Genomic DNA, 21489 nt, shown 5'->3' with positions numbered 1-21489 from the left:
AGGAGAAACAGCATGTTTTCAGAAGGAATATTAAGTATGCTTGGTCATGTCAAATATATCTCATATAGTGTCTGTTACACCACACTATAGGCCAGGATTATGATGACACCTGACTATACTCATGCATGCAGATGTGGAAGCTATGCGAGTTGCATTGTTCACAACTCCCCTTCGTAAAAGCAGAGCCAAAACATCCCTGTCTGGCAGGTTTCATGTCAAATTGTGAAATGTTTTTATGCCAAAAAACATATTGCAATATGCATATTTGTCTCTGTAGGAGCCATTTACTAATCTTGTATTTCTATAGTTGTGTGTCCTCTGCAGGTGAGGTGATGCCTTAAAAGCCCAGGTGTTGCTTGTTGAGGGTGGCCTGCTGGGAGCACACAGTCTCTAGACCTTCACCTTTGTTTTTGTGCTGGACTTTTATGCAATTTGTCGTAGTTGTTTGGCAAACATTGCATTTTTATAAATTTTTATTTTCAACTTTATTTGTAACATCAATAAGTTAATAAACAGCATGGAATTCAACCAAAACCTTGTGGACAATGGATTTATAAACAAAGGAAGAGTCAAAAAACTCAGCAGACCCAAGAAGTGACTAAATGTACAATTTATTTAAGGATAGTCACTACAGTCTCAGTTCAAAAACATGGAAATGTTAAACAGACTATCTCTAGTAGTTTATTTTCTAAACATTTCTGAAACTGTTGTCTTTTTTTAATAAGCTGTATCAATTTGTATACCATGAGCTCATATTCAAAAGTAGTGATTAATGAAGAAGCACCAAAAGATTAGTATGTAAAAAGTTTTGTTAGTGTTGCATCCTCAAAGCTAGGGTTACTGCCTGTATGGAGTGCCCTGTGTTCTCCACATCTCCGTGTGGGTTTCGTACAGGTTTTCTGCTTTCATAGACTGGGTAAGTATAGCAAAATAATTACAATTTATAAATGTTTCATATTGTAAACTTGCAATGTGCAGTGATAGCCTGGAAAGGAACAAGGAAACTGAGGAAGAAAAAGATGCACATGCTGTATATTGTGTTCTCTTAGACCATGCTACAGCAAATGTTCAGAACAAGACCAAAGAGCACTGCTGAGAGCACTGCATCAGAACACTGGTAGTTACCAGTAATTAATGTAGATCAATACAAGTTGCATAAGTAAAGCACCATGCCTCATAAGAACACTAATCACCCTGCATACACTGTTCTTCATTCCCCTGTCTGGCAAACGTTACAGAGCTATTAGCACTCAGACCATAAGATTTAGAGACTAGTTTCTATCTGCAGGCCATCAGGCTGCTCAATAAACATTAAACTGCACCTACATTTTATTTAACTACACTTAAACACAGCATTGTAAGCTTGCTGTTTAAACATTTCAACTAATTTGCACTGTTTTTGTCACTTTAACTTGTCACTGTAGTCTCTGTGATTGCTCTATGTCTCACTTGTCATGCTATAGTCTCAAAGGAATGTTTGTTGTGTGCAATGTCTAACATATTTACTAATGTTGGCTTTGTATGACATATAAGGTGTGTTAGGATTCAATGTTCTATAATCTGTACTTAATGTAATTGTTGTTGAAGTCTATGGGGAGATGACACCTAAGTATGAATTTCATTATATTCTGAACACATGACAATAATGAGCTTTGACTTGACAGTGTTCAGGACTGTGAAAGCCTTAGGCACCTATCCTTAGGCCATCTATCCATCTATTTTCTGTACTGCTTATCCTACACAGGGTCACAGGGAGCCTGGAGCCTATCCCAGGGGACTCTGGGCACAAGGTGGGGTCAGCCTGGATGGGGTGCCAACCCATCGCACGGCACAATCGCACACACCCATTCACACACTACAGACAATTTAGAGATGCCAGTCAGCCTAAATCACATGTTTTTGGACTGAGGGAGGAAACCGGAGTACCCAGAGGAAGCCCCCAAAGCATGGGGAGATCATGCAAGCGCCATACAGGGCAGAGGCAGGAATCGAACACCGAACCCTGGAGGTGCGAGGCATACGTACTAGCCACTAAGAGACCTTAATAATAATAATAATGCCTCTGGCTTAACAAGGTTTTGTTTTGAAATGTCACATGTTGCCATTTGTGATGAAGTGGAAGGTAATGTTTCCTTCTGATGACTCTTCCATGCAGATCATGTTTGTGTAAGTAATAGTCCACCATCACTCATGTTTCGGCTAAACCTTCCTGCATTTCCTTGCTGTGTGGGGTTTTTGCTTTGCATTTCTGCCCAGCATATGGGCAGTTCTTGGTCTTCCCTTAACTTCCCCAGTTCCCTTAAACTGGCATTTTTAATGATTTTTGGAGAGTGAAAATGGGAGCCTTTCTAATCACTTCTATGATGTTCATAATGTTTCAATAGATTTCTCTCTGGCTGTCCTTGCAGCACTTTCTATATGGCAATTTTCCACTACTAAAGCACATTATGGTGAGTTGTGGATTTATGTACTCTGTGGGTTTTAATCCTAAAACTAGATTGGGTTTTTTTTTTTATCTCTTTATATTCCCTTTTTAATACTGAGATTTGAATTAATTGGAGAAAGGGCATGTGCAGGTTACCAAGTTTAACTGTTGAAGCTATGCACAGACAGCTTGAACTATTTGCCCTCTTTGAGGGCAAGCCTAAATCTCAGGGGCTCCAGTGTTTTTGTGGATAGAAAGTTCAGTCTTACAATCCATATAGTCTGTCTTTATCAGTTCCTATTTCATTTAGAGTTTCGTTGTTGCCTTTAAAGATTAAAAACCAAAGGTGATAGGGCCTTTTCTGTAATGGCAGTGAGGCTTTGGAATAGTCTGCCCATCTCGATCAGATCTTCCCCTACAATAAATTCATTTCAATCATCCCTGAAAACTTATTTCTTCTCTCAGACATATTTATAATCTACCCTGTCTAGCTGCTTATTCTTTGGTCTTAGTTATGTCTGGTTTGTTTACTTATAGTAATTATTTGTTTAGATATTTATTTAAATTCTATATTATGCTGTATTTTAATGCATTCCATATTATGTATGATGTGCAGCACTTGTGTTGTTTTAATTGTATTATATAAATCAATTTGACTTTGACTTTGCCTTTAAGTTTGATCTGAAGTAGAATTATTAAAATGTCAACCCATACAAAAAACACTGCAAAAGAAATAAAATAATACAGACCTTTATCATCTTCCCAAATGCCTTTTTCACATGCTAAGGGGCAATACATTGGTAGTATGAAAGTTGCTTTACAGAGAAAGCAATTTTGTAATTACTTTCAATTTACAGAATTTAAAAGTTAAAACATTTCCAAAATCAGTGACTGTTGCTTTAAAGATTCTGGCCCCAGCAGACTTCTAAAATAATTGCAAGCATCCTTGCATTCAATTATTATGTTTCCAGAGGGACATACATAGAAACATAGAAAGCGAAGCCATCTTGAATGCAGGGTATCATTTTCCCATTCATACAGATGCAATAATATATACAAACAATCAGTGCTGGCTGGTATAAATGGGCTAGCAGGGCTCTAGCTTTCTTAAATAAAAATGAGAGTCATCATGTTATTTGCTGTTAAGGAATGGCTAAAAGTACATTATGTTTTACATTTACATTTACATTTATTCACTTAGCAGACGCTTTATCCAAAGTGACTTACAAATGAGAAAAATACAAGTAAAGTGATATATCAAGCAGAGAACAATACAAGTAGTGCTACCATACAAGATCCATTAATTGAGTTCCAGGAGAAGCAAAGTGCACAGAGTAGAGGTGTAAGTGCAATTAGTTGGTTAGGTGTTCAAGGAATGTTTTCCTTTTCTAGAACCAAGAACAACAGCACAACTAACAGGTGTAAGTCAAAATTCACAGAACCGTATGAAGCAGAGGCTGGGGCTGATTTCCTTCTAGACCAAAGTGTAGATTCAAGCAGTCAGTTGTGTCAAGTACTCATACCTGGTGAAATGCCCCCTAGAATTACTGCATATTGGGGTAATTTAATTAAGGCCACTCCTCTGACAAATTAATAACATGTCATCAGCAGAGATTGAGAAGGCAAATGTGAAATACAACAGCGGATATAATAAAAACGAATTAAGTTGATTACTGTTTTGAGCACTGCCACCCCCCCCCCCCCCACCAAAAATGTATCTCCTGGGACCTGACAGAGCAAGGTATGGTGCATTCTGGGAGCAGGTTGCATGGGAATAGGGACAGTGTGCCCCAGTTCCATTATTATTTCTGCTGAGTGTAAGGTTCAGTGCTAAACAACATTCAGCTCTATGCTGCTGTTATTTTCAGACACACAATTCAAAGGTCACTGATTCATTGATTGTTAAAAAAGCTATACCATGACTTCAAAGTTGCCTATATCAAACAACTTGAGATAAATATAATGTTTAAGTGAATTTCTTCTACAACTTCTTTTATGAAAGATTCAACTAATTCTAAATTAAAAATCTTCTGTCAGTCCTCATTAACCTCACTGCTTATCAGAGGGTTAAAGCCTGAGGCATACAGGACTGTGGAGCAACTTATAGAAATTTTAATGTGTGAATCATAGCAATATAAGCAGTATGGTTTTTCATTTAAAACATCATATCCCAGATTTAAGATCACCAATACATATTGTTATTTAGTACAATTACCTTGCAATTAAAATTCTGAGCATATATACTACATATTGTACCAAATACAAATCAAGAAATGTCACTCTCAGACTCTTTGGCTATAAGTTGCATAGTCCTCATATTATATACAGGTGCATCAAAAAAAAATTACAATATCATGGAAAAATTAATTTTTTTTCTGTAATTTAATTCAAAAAGTGGAACTTTCAAATATTCTAGATTTGATACACATAAAATGAAATATTTCAAGACTTTTTTTTTTCTTTTAATCTTGATGATTATGGCTTACAGCTCATGAAAATCAAACATCCAATATCTCAAAATGTTTGAATTAAGAATTTATAATACAGAAATATCGACCTTCTGAAAAGTATGTTAGTTTATGCACTCAATACTTGGTTGGAGCTCCTTTTGCACGAATTACTGCATCAATGCGGCGTGGCATGGAGGCAATCAGCCTGATCAGCTGAGGCATTCTGAAAGCCCAGGTTGCTTTGATAACGACCTTCAGCTCATCTGTATTGTTGGGTCTGGTGTCTATCATAGATTCTCTATCAGGGTCAGGTCAGGCGAGTTGGCTGGCCAGTCAAGCACAGTAATACCATGGTCAATAAACCAGTTACTAGTAGTTTTTTCACTTTGGGCAGGAGCCAAGTCCTGCTGGAAAAGGAAATCAGCATCTCCATAAAGCTTGTCAGCAGATGGAAGCATTAAGTGCTCCAAAATCTCCTGGTAGACGCTGCATTGACTCTCAACTTGAAAAAACACAGTGGACCAACACCAGCAGATGACCTGGTGCCCCAAATCATCACTGACTGTGGAAACTTCACACTGAACTTCAAGCAGCTTGGATTCTGTGCCGCTCAACTCTTCCTCCAGACTCTGGGACCTTGATTTCCAAATTAAATGCAACATTTACTTTCATCTTCCCCATGATTGTGGTTGTGTGTACTGAAACAGACTGAGAGATTAAAGGCTCAGGAAACATTTGCAGGTGTTTTGAGTTAATTAGCTGATTAGAACTCTCTCAGGTCGAAATTTCTGTATTATAAATTCTTTATTCTAATAGTTTGAGATACTGGATTTTTGATTTTCATGAGCTATAAGCTGTAATCATCAAGATTAAAACAACAAAAAAAAAAGGCTTGAAAGGTTTCCCTTTATGTGTAATGAATCTAGAATATATGAAAGTTGAAATCTTTTTTAATTAAATTACAGAAAAAAAATAACTTTTCCATAATCGTTTATTTTTTTTTTTTTAGATGCACCTGTATTGATTCAGTGTCACTTGGTGTAATCTCACTTTTGCTTTGGTTTATTGCTTGGATTTGACACTTATAGCATGATCATTTGCTGCTCTATTCCACCTGACCTTTTCAGGACTCCACTCTTAATTGAGTGTGTAGTGTAAGTGTCAGATATTTTTCAGCCTTACATTGTAGCATAGTTCATCAAATGAGAGCTCTTCACCTACTTCACATTGAAGGCAAACACCTGGGAATAACCTGTTTTAAATATATTATTAATCTCTATTCTAATCATATTTATTAAATATAGACAAACATTCAACTAACCTGTTAACATCCATATAAATGATGGGCATATCAATATAAAGTGTATAAATAAGAAATGCTTGTGAAATATGATTACTGTATGTGAAAATACAGCAATTCCATATTAATCACAATATTGCTTAATTATACTACGTAAACAATATAAGAATTGATTAAAGAAGTCACGCCCAACGCTGGCAGAGTGTTATGGGAGCTGTATTTTAAGAAATGTCTGTTACACAGAAGGGCCATAGCTCAGAAAAGATTAAGTGATCACATCAGAAGAATGGCACTCAGGAGGGCTCTCTCCACCTACTAAATCAAACACAACTGTGCTTACCCATTTTTGCAAAAAGGTGAAAATGCCAGGAGCCTTGCCACTGCAGAGGAAATGCTCAGAGGAAATGCTACTTGTGTCTGGAATAAATTTGATTATGCTCAAAATTTCCATTCACATTCATTCTTCATTGTGCTTACTGTGAATAGTATAAACATATACAGTTGCAATCAAAATTATTCAACCCCCATTGCAAATCAGGTTTCTTGTCAAAATGTACAGACTTTCAGCTGTTTGCAATGAACAAATCAAACAAAAGCAATTGAAATAGTTCAACACAACGAATGTTTCAAGTGGTTTTCCCAAATTCAACTGAAAATGTAACTTATAATGACTTCTCCAGTTTCAAAATTATTCAACCCCTTGAATAGAAACCCTCACAATAGCACAAATATGTGGATATCTTCAGGGGAAATGATATACCCTAAGAAGGAGAAAATGGCTATATGGAACTCCCACTTTTCTGCCTTCATATACTCTAGTAACCTCATCAAAATGGTTGCCATGTAACAGATATGCTCTTCTAGACTTGATGAGTATACTAAAATATCATCAATATACACAATTATCAACTTATTAAGCATACCACAGAGGTGGTCATTCGCAAATGACAGGCAATAGATATACCATATAGTTTAACCATGTAAAAGAAGGCAGTTTTCCAGTTGTTTCCTTCCCTTATGAAAGCAAATGAGGTTGTATTCGCTATGCAGGTCCAATTTTTTCGAAAAAGTCCACTCTATGACATTGGTTCAGTGTAGCTGGAAGCTAAAGCATAGGGTAAGAGAAATTTACTGTGACTTCACCTAGTTTCTGAGTCTATGAATTGTCAGACACCACCACCCTTCTTCTCCACAAAAAAGAAGCATGAAGATGCAGCAAAAGTTGATGGACAAATTAACTTGTGCCATAGGGCATAGTGATATATTCCTCAATAGCAGAAGTTTCTTTAATAGACAGGTAAACATAAGAGAAAGGGGGTGATATAACTGGCAGGAGGTCTATGGCACAGTATCAGGGACAGTGAGGAGGAAGTTCTCTGGTTTTGGTCTTGCTAAAGACCTCCACCAGGTTGCTATAATCAGGTGGTAGTCATGGTTTCATAGCAATCATGTCCTACTTGTACCAGTAGTGTCTGTTTCTTTCTTTCTTTCTTTCTTTTTTTTTATTGGAACCACTATGAGCCCAAAGGACATCCATCTGCTGCGTGTACTTGGAGAAGCATGTGGCAAAGCTGAGTGCGGATGTGAAGTGATTGGACCAGGTGCTGATTGATAAAGCTGCCTGCAGCTCCTGAGTCAATTATGCCTGTAACATTGGCATAATTGAGTTAACACCCCAATACAAACTATTGTGATTTTAAATGATGTGGTAGTGTTAGCATTTACTGATTCTCTCACCACATCCCTAGAGCATGCTTTATGGATGTCAAGTGTCGCGACGGGCAGAGAGCCTTCGCACACAAGAAGGAAATCGCTCCTTCTCCAACTGCCGCACCGGCACGACGTGGGCAGCTTCGTGCCGAACATTCCGCCAGCCGGAAGGACCGCCACGGCGGGGCGGGACTGACGCGATGCCGGCCAGCGACTGGCGGACCCAACGGAGAAATTCCACCACTCAGGCGACGGCGGAGGAGGATAAAAGGGCGCGCTTCCGGCCGTACGGGAGAAGAGAAGACCGTAGCGACAAGACGGACTCCGTGCGTGTTTTCCAGCGACATAGCGACTCACAATCACCGAGCACGACGGTAACCTCACGCCCCACGCTAATCTCTCTCTCTCTCTCTCTCTCTCTCTCTCTCCCCACAAAAGGTGCAAGCGCGGACGAGATCGCCGGGTGGTGAGAGTCCCACCTACGGAGGACGCCGGCCCGGGAAAACCCTCGCCCCCGTCTCGGGAATCCCGCCTCCGCCACGAGTAGGCTACACCGGCAGTCACGCCTCCACAAGCCCCGCACTCATCCCCTCACAACCCACTCACTTCACCCTTGCACCAATAAACCACCGTTTGTGAACGTTCTTCTGCCTCCTGTGGGTCTGTACGCCGCCCTTCCCCGGGCTAATTCCCCACACTGGTGGAGAATGCGGGCATAGTACAGACTCGCCTACCACAAACGTAAAAAAAAAAAAACAACGAGAGAGAGAGAGAAAATAAATAAATAAATTTAGAAAAAAAAAAGAGAGAGAATAAATAAATAAATAAATAAATACCAACCCCCCCCCCCCCCCAAAATGGACCACGTCCTGCAACACCTGCTGGAGACAAGCCTCCAGCAGCACGCTGTGACGCAGCAGCTCGCCGAGAGCCTTCAGGTCGCCACACAGACACTGATCGCCATGAGGACTGAGACCCCCGCCGCCTCCGTGCCTCTCCCCGACGCAAGTAGCGAGACCCGCCGCCTACTACCCCCCCTCGGCCCCGAAGAGGACCTCGAGGTGTACTTCGAAGCCTTCGAGAGTATCGCCCGCCGGTAGGGGTGGGACCGTGACGACTGGCCACGCGCCCTTGGTCCACTGCTCACGGGAGAGGCCCGAACAGCCTACTATGCCCTCGAGCCGGAGGAGGCCGCGGACTACCTGGCGATGAAGGAGGGAGTCCTGGCATGGTGTGGCCGAACCCCTGGCCAGGCTGCTACTGAATTCCATCGCTGGGTTTATCGACCAGGGGCCCGACCACGTTGCCAGATGAATGCCCTCATCCGGACCACCAAACGATGGCTCCGGCCGGATCGGCATACCGCCTCGGAGGTGGCGGAGAAAGTGGCGGTCGACCGTTTCCTGAGGGCACTACCCCGGGCAGAGAGATAGGCCGTGGGGGCACACGCCCCAACTACGCCCCAGGAACTCCTAACTGTCCTGGAGCAAACCTTGGCCACCCTGGAGCTCGACCCCGGGGAGCAGCAGCACCTCGATCGGCCCCCTGGTGCCCCGGGCACCCGGTCCGACCGCCAGACCCGGCCCCGCACCTGGAGGAACCCCCAGAGGGCGCCCACTTGTGAACACCCCCGAGACGAGCCCATGCCTACAGAGCCGGAGAGGGAAGCCGCCCGGCTGCTTACAAAACCATGGCTGGCAGGCTGCGCCCTCCATCAGCAGCAACCGCCGGAGGCGCCCTCTTTGACGGTGTGGGTCAAAGGGAGACCGGTAACCGCCCTGCTGGACACCGGGAGCACGGTGACCCTCGCCCGGCCCTCCATCCTGCCTGAGGAGCGCCGCCCAAGGGGGATGCTCACCGTGACCTGTGTCCATGGGGACACCCGGGAAGTCCCCTCAGCCGAGGTCCAGATCCGGGGCGAAGCCGGCACCTGGCCCCTCCAGGTCGGAATCGTCCCCGAACTCCCCGTGCCCCTCCTCCTGGGACGAGACTGGCCAGGACTCCTGGTGGTACCGAGAGCCGAGCCCCGGAGATTGCGGCGACGTACGAAGGGGACCCCGGCCCGGCCGGCCTACCTGGCCCAGGACAACGGAGAGGCCACCATGGAAGGTAAGACCCCCCAAGCTACTAACCCTCTGTCATCTGTCTTTCCCCAGGTGAACCGAGAGGGGAAGTTCGGCCGGGAGCAGAAGGAGGACGACCGGTTGAAGCACTGCTGGGCTCAGGTACGGGTGATAGAGGGGGTCGACCAGAGTCCAGACCTGATGCTCCCCACATCGTACTTCCTCGTCCGAGGGGGGCTCCTCTACCAACGGGCCTGCCGCCGCGGGGAGCAGGTGGACCTACTGGTGGTGCCCCGACCCAAGACGGCCGTCTTATTGCACCTAGCCCACACCCATCCACTCGGCGGCCACCTGGGGGCCCGAAATACCCTGGAGAAGCTGCGGGACTGCTTCGTGTGGCCCGGGATGGATGCGGAGGTCCGGGCCTTTTGCCAACAGTGCCCGCAGTGCCAGCGCACGGCCCCACGGAGGCCCCCGCCAGCGCCCCTGATCCCCCTGCCCATTATCGGCGTCCCGTTTGAGCGAGTGGGCATGGATCTCGTGGGGCCCCTACCCAAGTCTGCCCGGGGCCATGAATACATCCTGGTCCTCGTCGACTACGCCACGCGGTACCCCGAGGCGGTGCCGCTCCGCAAGGCCACCTCGCAAAACATCGCCAGGGAGCTGGTACTCCTCTTCAGTCGAGTGGGGATCCCCAAGGACGTTCTGACCGACCAAGGTACGCCTTTTGTCTCGAAGCTAATGGCGGATTTGTGTCGTCTGTTGCAGGTGAAGCACCTCCGGACGTCGGTCTACCACCCCCAAACCGACGGGATGGTCGAGAGGTTCAATCAGACCCTCAAGCGGATGCTGCGCCGGGTGGTGGACGAGGAGGGAAGGAACTGGGACCTCCTCCTCCCCTACGTACTTTTCGCCATTCGGGAGTGCCCCCAGGCGTCCACGGGCTTCACGCCCTTCGAGCTCCTGTTCGGGCGGCGCCCGCGGGGATTGTTGGACGTGGCCCGCGAAGCCTGGGAGGAGCAACCATCCCCCTTCCGCTCCGTCGTCGAGTACGTGCAGGACATGCAAGCAAGGATTGACAGGGTGGGCCCCATCGTCCGGGAGCACATGCACGCGGCGCAGGAGGAGCAGAAGAAGGTATACAACCGCCCCGCACAGCCCCGGGAATTCCAGCCGGGGGACCGGGTCCTCCTGTTAGTGCCCAGCAGCGCCTGCAAGTTCCTCGCCCGGTGGCAAGGTCCATATACCGTCCTCGAGCGCCGGGGCCCGGTCAACTACCGCCTGCAGCAGCCCGGTAAGCGGACGGACGAGAAGCTATACCATGTAAACCTGCTGAAAAAATGGGTGGAACCAGCCCCGGTGGTGTCGGCGTTCGCAGCTCAGGACTCGGACCGGGGCAAGGGTACCTTGGTCGGCTTAGGGGAGGACCTCACCCCCGCCCAAAGACAGGAGCTTACCGAGCTGATCGACCAGTTCGCAGATGTGTTTTCGGCTACCCCGGGGATGACCCAGCTGGTCCAGCATGAAATCAAGACTCCTCCCGGTGTAGTGGTGAGACAAAGGCCCTACCGTGTCCCCGAGGCTCGGCGCCAGGCCATCGAGGAGGAAGTCAGTCGCATGCTGCGGGACCACGTCATCGAGGAGTCCAGCAGCCCCTGGTCCAGCCCCATCGTCGTCGTGCCGAAGCCGGATGGGAGCGTGAGGCTATGCAACGACTTCCGGAGGCTGAACCAGGTGTCAGAGTTCGACAGCTACCCCCTCCCCAGAGTGGACGACCTGGTCGAGAGGCTGGGGAGAGCCCGATTCATATCGACCCTGGACCTCACCAAAGGCTACTGGCAAGTGGCGCTCGCACCGGAGGCAAGGCCCAAGACGGCCTTTAGCACGGCCACCGGCCACTGGCAGTATCGGGTTCTCCCTTTTGGGCTGCACGGGGCGCCCGCCACGTTCCAGCGGCTAATGGACATCCTCCTGCGGCCCCACCGGCAGTTTGCAGCGGCCTACCTGGACAACGTGGTCATCCACTCCTCCACCTGGGCCGACCACCTGTTCCACCTCAGGGAGGTCCTGAAAGCACTCCGGGCGGCCGGCCTGACCGCCAACCCAAAGAAGTGCCACCTAGGGCTGACGGAAGCCCAGTACCTGGGATACTGCATCGGACGGGGAATGCTGAAGCCCCAACTAAAGAAGATCGAGGCTGTGAAGGGCTACCCGCGTCCGACATCGAAAAAGCAGGTACGTGCCTTCTTGGGATTGGCGGGCTACTACCGCAGGTTCGTGCCTAATTTTTCTGCTGTAGCCTCTCCCCTCTCAGACCTTACAAAGAAGGGCCAGCCAGACCAGGTCAGGTGGACAGCCGATGCAGAAAGGGCCTTCCAGGCCCTAAAAGGAGCCCTCACCAGCGCGCCGGTACTCCGCAACCCGGACTTTGACCTCCCGTTCACCGTGCATACTGATGCATCCAAGACCGGGCTGGGCGCCGTCCTCTCCCAGACCTTCGACGGGGAAGAACACCCGGTCCTCTACATCAGACGGAAGCTGTCCCCGGCCGAGAGGAAGTATGCGGCGGTCGAGCGGGAGGCACTGGCGATAAAATGGGCCATCGAGGAGCTGAGATACTACCTGGCAGGCAGGCACTTCGTCCTCATAACGGACCACGCCCCCCTGCAGTGGATGGCCAAGGCGAAGGACACCAACGCCCGGGTAACCCGCTGGTTCCTCGCCTTACAAGACTTCTCCTTTCAGGTTAAGCACCGGGCGGGGGCCCAGCATGGTAACGCGGATGGGCTCTCACGACGAGACACCCTCTGGGCCCACCACCGAGCGGCAGTAGGCTCGGAGCTGAGGGGGGGGTACTGTCGCGACGGGCAGAGAGCCGGCGCACACAAGAAGGAAATCGCTCCTTCTCCAACTGCCGCACCGGCACGACGTGGGCAGCTTCGTGCCGAACATTCCGCCAGCCGGAAGGACCGCCGCGGCGGGGCGGGACTGACGCGACGCCTGCCAGCGATTGGCGGACCCAACGGAGAAATTCCACCACTCAGGCGACGGTGGAGGAGGATAAAAGGGCGCGCTTCCGGCCGTACGGGAGAAGAGAAGACCGTAGCGACAAGACGGACTCCGTGCGTGTTTTCCAGCGACATAGCGACTCACAATCACCGAGCACGACGGTAACCTCACGCCCCACGCTAATCTCTCTCTCTCTCTCTCTCTCTCTCCCCACAAAAGGTGCAAGCGCGGACGAGATCGCCGGGTGGTGAGAGTCCCACCTACGGAGGACGCCGGCCCGGGAAAACCCTCGCCCCCGTCTCGGGAATCCTGCCTCCGCCACGAGTAGGCTACACCGGCAGTCACGCCTCCACAAGCCCCGCACTCATCCCCTCACAACCCACTCACTTCACCCTTGCACCAATAAACCACCGTTTGTGAACGTTCTTCTGCCTCCTGTGGGTCTGTACGCCGCCCTTCCCCAGGCTAATTCCTCACACAAGCTAAAGTTCACTGTCGGCACACATCTGATCCTGGAAGGAAAAAAGAAATGACAGAATATTGCCTTCTGCTTGTACTGTGGGGGTTCGGGTGGTAACAGTGAATTTCAACTCAACATGCACAAAGCACGCTCAAGGGATGAGCTGGTCACAAAATAGGAATAATCATAGCAGGCTAGCTCAGTTTGTAACCCCACAAGAAACCTTTACAGGCTACTGGGTTGCCATCATACTTCTCAGGTTAAGCTATCTTGGAATCATTGGGAACAATAGGGAGGACTCCCTAGAGGCTGGCTGTTATTTAGAGGGATGTATTGCAGGCAGTTGTTGGCTTGGCGTAATAGTGGCAGTAATCTGTTGAGTAAGATCTGCTTCAAACTGATTTCCCTGGTAGCTGGTTTTACTGGTAGCTCCAGTAAAAGTGTTCTCTCTGCTGTATCAGTGTTTTGTGGACAAAATCATCTGTAATGAATCAGTCAACACCAGAAGTAAACACTCAAGCTGGGGGGTTTACTGAACACAGGGATGATACTAAATACAGGTAAATATCCAAATAACAGTAAAATTGGTCTAGCGAACTAATTTAAGTCTAAGATAGTCTAGGCTAATCTAATCTAATAACAAGTCCAAGGATATATACCAAGGCAAGAGAGCGCAAAACAATAAGTAGGCTATAGCTAAGCAAACAGCTAGACTAACATCAAGGATAATGAAAGACAGATAACATGACTACAAGTAAGGAAGAACAGTAGAAACAAAAGGCCAAGCTAACAGCATACAGTAACAGAAGACAGAAGAAACAAGAGTTAACATGCTATACAATGCAAGACAATAAGAAGGCAATATCACAAAATGGAGACACTGAGAGAAGGGCTAATATACAGTACTGAAAATAATCTGTGAAATAAGACTCAAGGCCGAATTGTTCAGAAGTAATCTGATCAAATTTCAGCTATCAGATTGGATCTAAAAAGAAAAAAAAAAAAGAAAAAAAAAGGATTCTGAAATCAGATTAGATCGTGTAATCAAATCTTGCTTTTGATCTGGATCAAACCTTCAGTATGTGTTGTTCAAAACGTTTTAGTAGGATTGGGATACCTGTTATCCAAAAGATCAGGGTTATCCTGATTCCAGCAAAAGGATGGATTCAGGGAGGATTTCAGGAACAAAATGTAATAAAACTTTAAAACTGGTCAAATAATACAATGTTTGTATCATGTAGTATATACATTTATTTATATTTTGCACTTGATTTGTTTAACCGTTACAGTGATAATGCAGATAAAGTATACATTAGGCTACTTAATTAAGCCTTTCAGTACAGTACACCAAAGAAGAAAGAAGCTTTTGTCCCCATTAAATAATCCCCCAAACAGCTGTCAATATCAAACAAAAATAATTTATTTAATTTCAACTGTCATTTGCCACTGTATATTAATTACAGTGACACAAGCATTGGAGATGAACCAGTCAAAAGTACTTTCTAATAATTCGTTATTGCTTTCCACACATGAAGAACTCTGAACGTTCTTATTTTGTTAACTATTGGACATTTAGACTTTTTATGATTTAAAATATGTTTAGAATGTCCATAATGTATCTGCGAATAATGTATATTTGTTTGTTTGTAGGAAGGAGGTGTTTGTATTTTTTATTGTGCTGTTTGCTGCTTCTTCAAATAAAAACACTTAGTGACTCCATGCTGGCTAATCTACCTGTTGTTCTTTACATAGCCAGTAGCCTACATTGTGATATGTAGTCTGATTTAGAGCACTAGCGATCTGGATTTGGTAATCTTGAAAGGTTTGTACTTAGATTAGGGTGATCCAATCCAATGCTGTTTTGAAAAACCGACACAAATGTAGAGTAAGATGGATTACTTGATCCTGGATAGCAAAACATGGGATTTTCAAATCCAAATCATTCTGATCCAGATTAAACTTTTTGAACAACTGGGCCCAGATGACTAATCAGTGGAGGATGTGACACCATAAACAAAGTTGTGATATCGTCTTGAATAATGAAGAACACATTTGGCTGTATTTTTGTGTTTATTTCAAATGAGAACACAAGGCATGAGGCAGAGCATATTTTCTGTATATTACTGGTATGTTCATGACCATCGCTGCAGATGGTAATGTAGCGCTGAGTGACGCAAATGTAAACAGGGGTCGGGTTTGAATGATTGCATTGTCAAGAGGTGTGGTTATGTGTGATGCTGTGATATCCAATCATATCAGCTTATCTCATTCCTTTGAAGAACCAAGTGTGCTCAATGCAGCATAGTGACATTTTCATAATGAAATACAATTAGATTTCACTTACAGATTTCACATTAATTTTACTGCCAGAAATTACCATGTGGCTAACAGAACGTACTGCAAATTTGAGATCATATTTCCTGTACTATGCACCCAATTCTCTACAGCAGAAACATACAGTGTACTGTATAATAATTTATAGAAAAGCAAATTGTTTTGCCTTTTCTTCACTTCTGTCTGAGTGCACAGTGTGTTTCAGAGGACAAAAAGGAGGAGGAGAAATGAGACTATGAAGTAATTATGAGACTAGACCTTGTTCAGACAGTCCACAGAAACAGCAGGGAGAAGAAAGGTGCTGCTTAGTTACTGGCTTGTACAAGTCACAGAGACCAAGCATGACAGTAGCTGTCATGTTTGTGGCAGCACTCCAGTGATTCATTCCAGGAAAGCATCATGGGTGAAATGTCACAGCATCTTCTTCTTCTGCCCTCCCTCCAATACCTCCCACTATTCTCCTATGGGGGAAAACATGGAGCTGGAGGTGTGTTGTCTTGGTAGGGAAGGAGAGACAGCAATGGAAAAACCCAGGAGGCAAATGGTGACATTAACATAAAAATATGTTAGCATAGGTAAATAAAATGTCAGGTTGGACAATAACTGTTTCAACATACTTTAAATATAAATTTGTAGTGTCCCTCTCCATGCACTATATTAGCAGTTCTTCTAGAGATTTTCAGTCCCTTCTAAACATTTTCAGTCATTTACAAATTATTTGAATTGTGTAGGGACAACAGCTTCCTATACAAATAATAATGTATTGCAGAACATATTCTTGGTCACCTAACCTTATTTACACCTACCTCAGTTTTGTTTAAAAAAGAACAGTGTTTTAGCCAACCAAAATAAAACCCTTAAGCTTGTATCTGACACCAATTAGCCAAATCCCATTCTAGTCTATTACTAGTCATTAGACACATTCCAGTAATCATTTTGTTTTTGTGCAGCACTCTAAAGATGTATTAACATTCAAGTAATAGCATTCATTTGTGATGCGCCAAACAGAGTCTGGCACTCAGGGCACTAAAGGCATTTGAAGAGCTAGTGGGGCAGGTGGAGGTGTGTGTCTGGGGCTGGCGGATGTGATAGAACAGAATATGTCATCCAATCTTTTGGAAATGCTGTCTGTGCCTAAGATCTAAAGGGCTCAGAGTCTCATTACTCATTTTTATTTGAGTATTGTCACAATCCACTCCCAGGACCTTAAACCAAATACCAAATGCAGGTAACACAAATATGGCCTGACTTTGAACCACACAAATCACAAATAATTTTGTGAATTTAGTAAACATTTTACTGTTCAGTTATAAGAATAATAAGTTGAATACAAATAAGAATATGAAGAATCTTCCTTCAGGAATGTTTTGTCAGCAATTCGGCAAACCCACCAGCAATGAATTAATCTAGTGGCGTATAGTACATCTATTAAATTTAGCTCTCATTTTCTTTGTTTCTGTATGCAGTGTAAATGATTTTTGTGTGAGAGGAGAGAAGTGTTGAGAGAACACAGAGTAGTGTGAAAACAGGCATTGAGCTCCACTCTTTACCCATGACATAGCATCATTCTGCACATAATGGGGAAACTCCAGATCTCAGCTAACACCTTCAATTTACATCTTAGACTTAGAAACAAAAGTTCACCTGCTGCCTTAAAAATGTGAGTGAACTCAACTTGAATTGATTCTTTTAAGTTTAATTTGTGAAAACTTAAAAACTTGAGTTCAATATCCAAACATTTCATGACAAAAGAAGAAATACAGGTGCTTCTCAAAAAATGCAAACATTGTGGAAAAGTTTTTTCTCTCCGTAATTTAATTCAAAACAAAAAACATTAACTTTTCCACCATATTCAAATTTTTTGAGATGCACCTGTAAGATCACATAACTTAATGAGGCTGTCATGTTTTACAGTGAATGAATTCAGTTCTCACTAAGAACTGCTAAAAACACAATGTTGAACGTACACACCATTCCTTTCCATCTGATTTACATTGTGGGAAAATACGTTTTCAGATACCTTCATATTTGTTATTTAATACATTGTACTTCAAATTTACACACAGCAGTGTTTTTACTAAATACTTATAAATATGAACAATGTTTGTATTCAAAATTGATCATTTTCTTTGCCCATTCACTTGGCAAATCATCTTCAGTTCCCCAAGGTTAGTAGGGGCCCTCTAATGGACTCACAATTTCAAAATCCACCATAAATCTTCAATGGTTTTTAAGGCTCAGCCATGCAAGGGCTTCAGCTTTTTGGCTGTATATTTGGCTGTATGTTTGGCTGTATGTTTGGGGTTGTTGTCTTATTGAAATGCCCATCTTCTTGCCAGATTTGTTTTTTAGGCCAACGAGATTAGATTTTCCTCTAATATGTCCCCGAACATATCTCCATTCATTTTCATCTCCAACATATCTCTATTCATATCTCCATTCATGATTCATGAGATGTAATGACCCAGGACTGGTTACACAGAAGCAGCCCCATATCATGGTGCTCCCACCTGTATACTTCACTGATGGAATACTGTTCTTGGGATTATATGTACAACTCTTCTTTCTGCAAACATGACAAGCTGAATTATTACCAAATATTTCGATTTTAATTTCGTCTGACCAAAGATGTATTGTTCAAAAACAGTTCTGATTTGTCTAAATGTTTTGCATGCGGTGTAAGGACAGATATGGTTGTGGTGCAGTTCATTACTTATTGTGCTCTGTGTAACTGTTGCTCCTGCTACTTTCAGGTTATCCTGCAAGTCTTTTTGAGTGACTACTGGCCTCTTTCTTACCTTCCTTATCAGTAGTATAAGAGTTGTGAAATCTTGCATGGCACACATGTCTAGGAATGATTACTTTTGGCTCCATGAAATTTCAACCTGCATATTATCCAGTTGTCCTGGCAGTGAAGTTTAAGGTCTTTACTCTTTGCTATGGCTCTTTATTTTTTTTCCCATTCAAATATTGTTTAAGAATGATGTCCCTGAGAACTGCAGGCAGCTCCTTTGCCTTCACCATACTTGTTGCGTGAAATGCAATTTGCACTAGAAAAGTTTTTGCAGCATTTACTGTATATCTAGAACCTGCATTTTTTTGAAAACATATCACTGTTTATGCTTATGAATATATACTAGTGTTCATATTTATAAATACACGCTCAAAAGATATAATGTTTACATTTGAAGTGGATATATGCAATAGAAATACATATGAGTGTGATGATTAGGTGCCAACATACTATTGGTTTTATAGTATATATTAAATAATAATAATTTTTTTAAAAAAATGTCTGAACATTATTTCTCTTCATTGTATTTATCTGAAAAAAGTAAGCAATAAGTACAAACCCCCACATCTTTGGGTCAAAATAACCTGTGTCATTACCAGACTAATTCATGTTATATCTGTTCATTCAATAATCTAACATATGCTTCATGAAGAATGGGCATTGTTTCTGACTTGGTGTAGATGAATCACTAATGAATTAATGTACTTCATTTATTTGTTAATTAGGAGCATGTCAATCACAGGTAATTGGGAACAGGCTCGAACTCTGCATGTGTAAGGGGCATTAGAGTGCTGCAAATTTCTTAGATGTGATGAATATTGGTGAGAGATTGTCCTTTCGCTAGAGCTGACGTGACATTTGCAGCACGATGGGATAAGCATGGAACAATATCGACGTGTTAATAAAACCATCTTCTCATTAATTGCATCTTTGAAAGGTTGTTGAGGATCTGGAGCCCATCCTGGGAACACTGGTTGCAAGGCAAGAATACACTATTGATAGAACACCAGTCCATCAGAGGCACCACACACACAACCACACCTAACGGCAACATAGACTAGCCAGAACAGGTTCAAACAGGAGCTCTGTTCTGCTTTGGGAGGCATCTTGCTGGCATGGTTTGGGTCCTCTTGTCCTCTTAGAGGGGCAAGTCAATGCAAATCAATATAAATTTATTCTGTATCATAAGGCGAAACCTTTCTATCCTGAATGGGTGTGGTCTCTTTCATGATGACTCTGCCCCCATCCAGAGGGCATGAATGATTTGATGTGATATGAAAATAATGTAAAGCATATGCTAAGACCCGTGTAACACTGACAGGACCACACCACAAACTATCTAATCTAATCTACCTATTTACAGCCATAATGTGGACTATCCAAAAAGGGACAAGATAATAGTCTATAGAGTGTGTATAGATTGCCTACTAAACATAAACAACCATGGGTGGCATGGTGATACAGTGGTTAGCATTGCCTCCCCACAAAGTCCCTGGTGATCTTTAACTCAGGTTACTGTCTGACTGTGGAGTTTAATGTTTCCCCTGTGTTCACATAGGCTTCATCTGGGTTCTCTGCTTTCCTCCCACCTCCCAAAAACATGCCAGTAGGTAGACTAAAAGTAAGTGTTACTAAAAAGATTTCTTTCTCTCTCGCACTCTCTGTCTCTCTCTCTCTCTCACACACACACAGATATTGATAGAATGTATTCATATGTTTTAACTAGTATATTAAATCATATGAGTCTTGCACAATAGAAGTCTATTAACATTTATTAAGTCTGCTTCAGTGCACAGTTTGCTTGGCTGTTATAACACATTTGTAAGTGATCATAACTTAGAATTGTGGTTGCTTCATGGCTAGGACCAGAGGACTATTTGATTGGATGTGCAATATAAAGCACAATCCCCAGGCTGGAGTTTGTTTATTAGGTACTTGTGTCTCTATGCTTTCTGTGTAACCACTCCAATTACAAATGAAAACTTAATAACAGCAATACATACGCGGCAGACACAAGCACAAGCCACTGATCACATAAACATCATAAAATTGCTAGAAGAGTAACACTTTAATGCTGTATGTATGCATGTAAAGCTCAATCACCAGGCTCCATGGCCACTTTTCATCTTCTGTTTTACATAAATATGGGGGTCTGTGTTCAGTGAAGCTCTGCACTATGCACAAGTGACATGACATAAGTTGAAGTTAAAGGGCTTCATGGTGCCTCTCATATCCATATGCAGATATAAACAGATGTGAGGCAATGTCTGTAATAATATAAGCAGATCTGTGTGAATGCCATGCTTCTGTTTCTGTTTCCAGTTTTAAAAACAGCCTCAAAATCCGTTTCTTGATGGTAGTCATGAAATTTGACCAGTTATGGTTGCTAAGTTGTTTTATCCACTATTTCCAGGTCAGTAACAGGTTCACTGTGATCTGCTCCAATCCAAAAGCCACTATGCATTTTAACCTTCAGATTTGCTATAAGCCATTTCCTTGGACATGCGTCCAAGTGTTCTACCTTGGACTCTACCCTTTTCTAGAATCTACAAAGTTCATTTCCAAATTTGCCTCAAGGTGTGTCTTGTCCATGCTAAGAAATTAGAAGTGAGAAAAATGTCATTTATGCTGTGTTGGTTGATCAAGATCACCTTTTAATTACTTTTTACCTTCTTTATTATTAGTGTTAATATTATTAAGTAATGGACATGCATATTATTGATAGGTTTAGCAGATCTTTTTGCTATCGCAAACCTTTATGTGACATTATCAGGGCTGCAATTAGGACTGAATTTCCAAAAGGCATTGCAGCTGTAAAAAAAAAAAAAAAAAAAAAAAACAAACAAACAAAAAAAACAACTTAATTTAAATTCAAATGTTGTTTCACCATCACTACTTAAAACACACTGTTATAGATAAAACTTAACTATGAGTTTACAGATGA

At 43.7% G+C, this 21489-nt stretch overlaps 1 protein-coding gene across 1 annotated transcript in view; it reads left to right on the top strand.

Annotated features, from left to right (window-relative positions):
- The first annotated feature begins 8742 nt into the window (after nt 1–8742).
- The window catches only part of LOC128605716 (uncharacterized), a 36335-nt gene continuing 23588 nt past the window's right edge, over nt 8743–21489 (top strand). Inside the window, exons 1-3 of the mRNA XM_053621429.1 lie at nt 8743–8968; nt 9050–9270; nt 9352–13001. Coding sequence (XP_053477404.1) covers nt 8743–8968; nt 9050–9270; nt 9352–13001 — 4097 coding nt within the window. The remainder of the gene's footprint in view (nt 8969–9049; nt 9271–9351; nt 13002–21489) is intronic.

Source organism: Ictalurus furcatus, chromosome 3 (genome assembly GCF_023375685.1).
Source record: "Ictalurus furcatus strain D&B chromosome 3, Billie_1.0, whole genome shotgun sequence".
Taxonomy (NCBI): Eukaryota; Metazoa; Chordata; class Actinopteri; order Siluriformes; family Ictaluridae; genus Ictalurus; species Ictalurus furcatus.
This window is presented reverse-complemented; position numbering and strand designations above follow the sequence as displayed.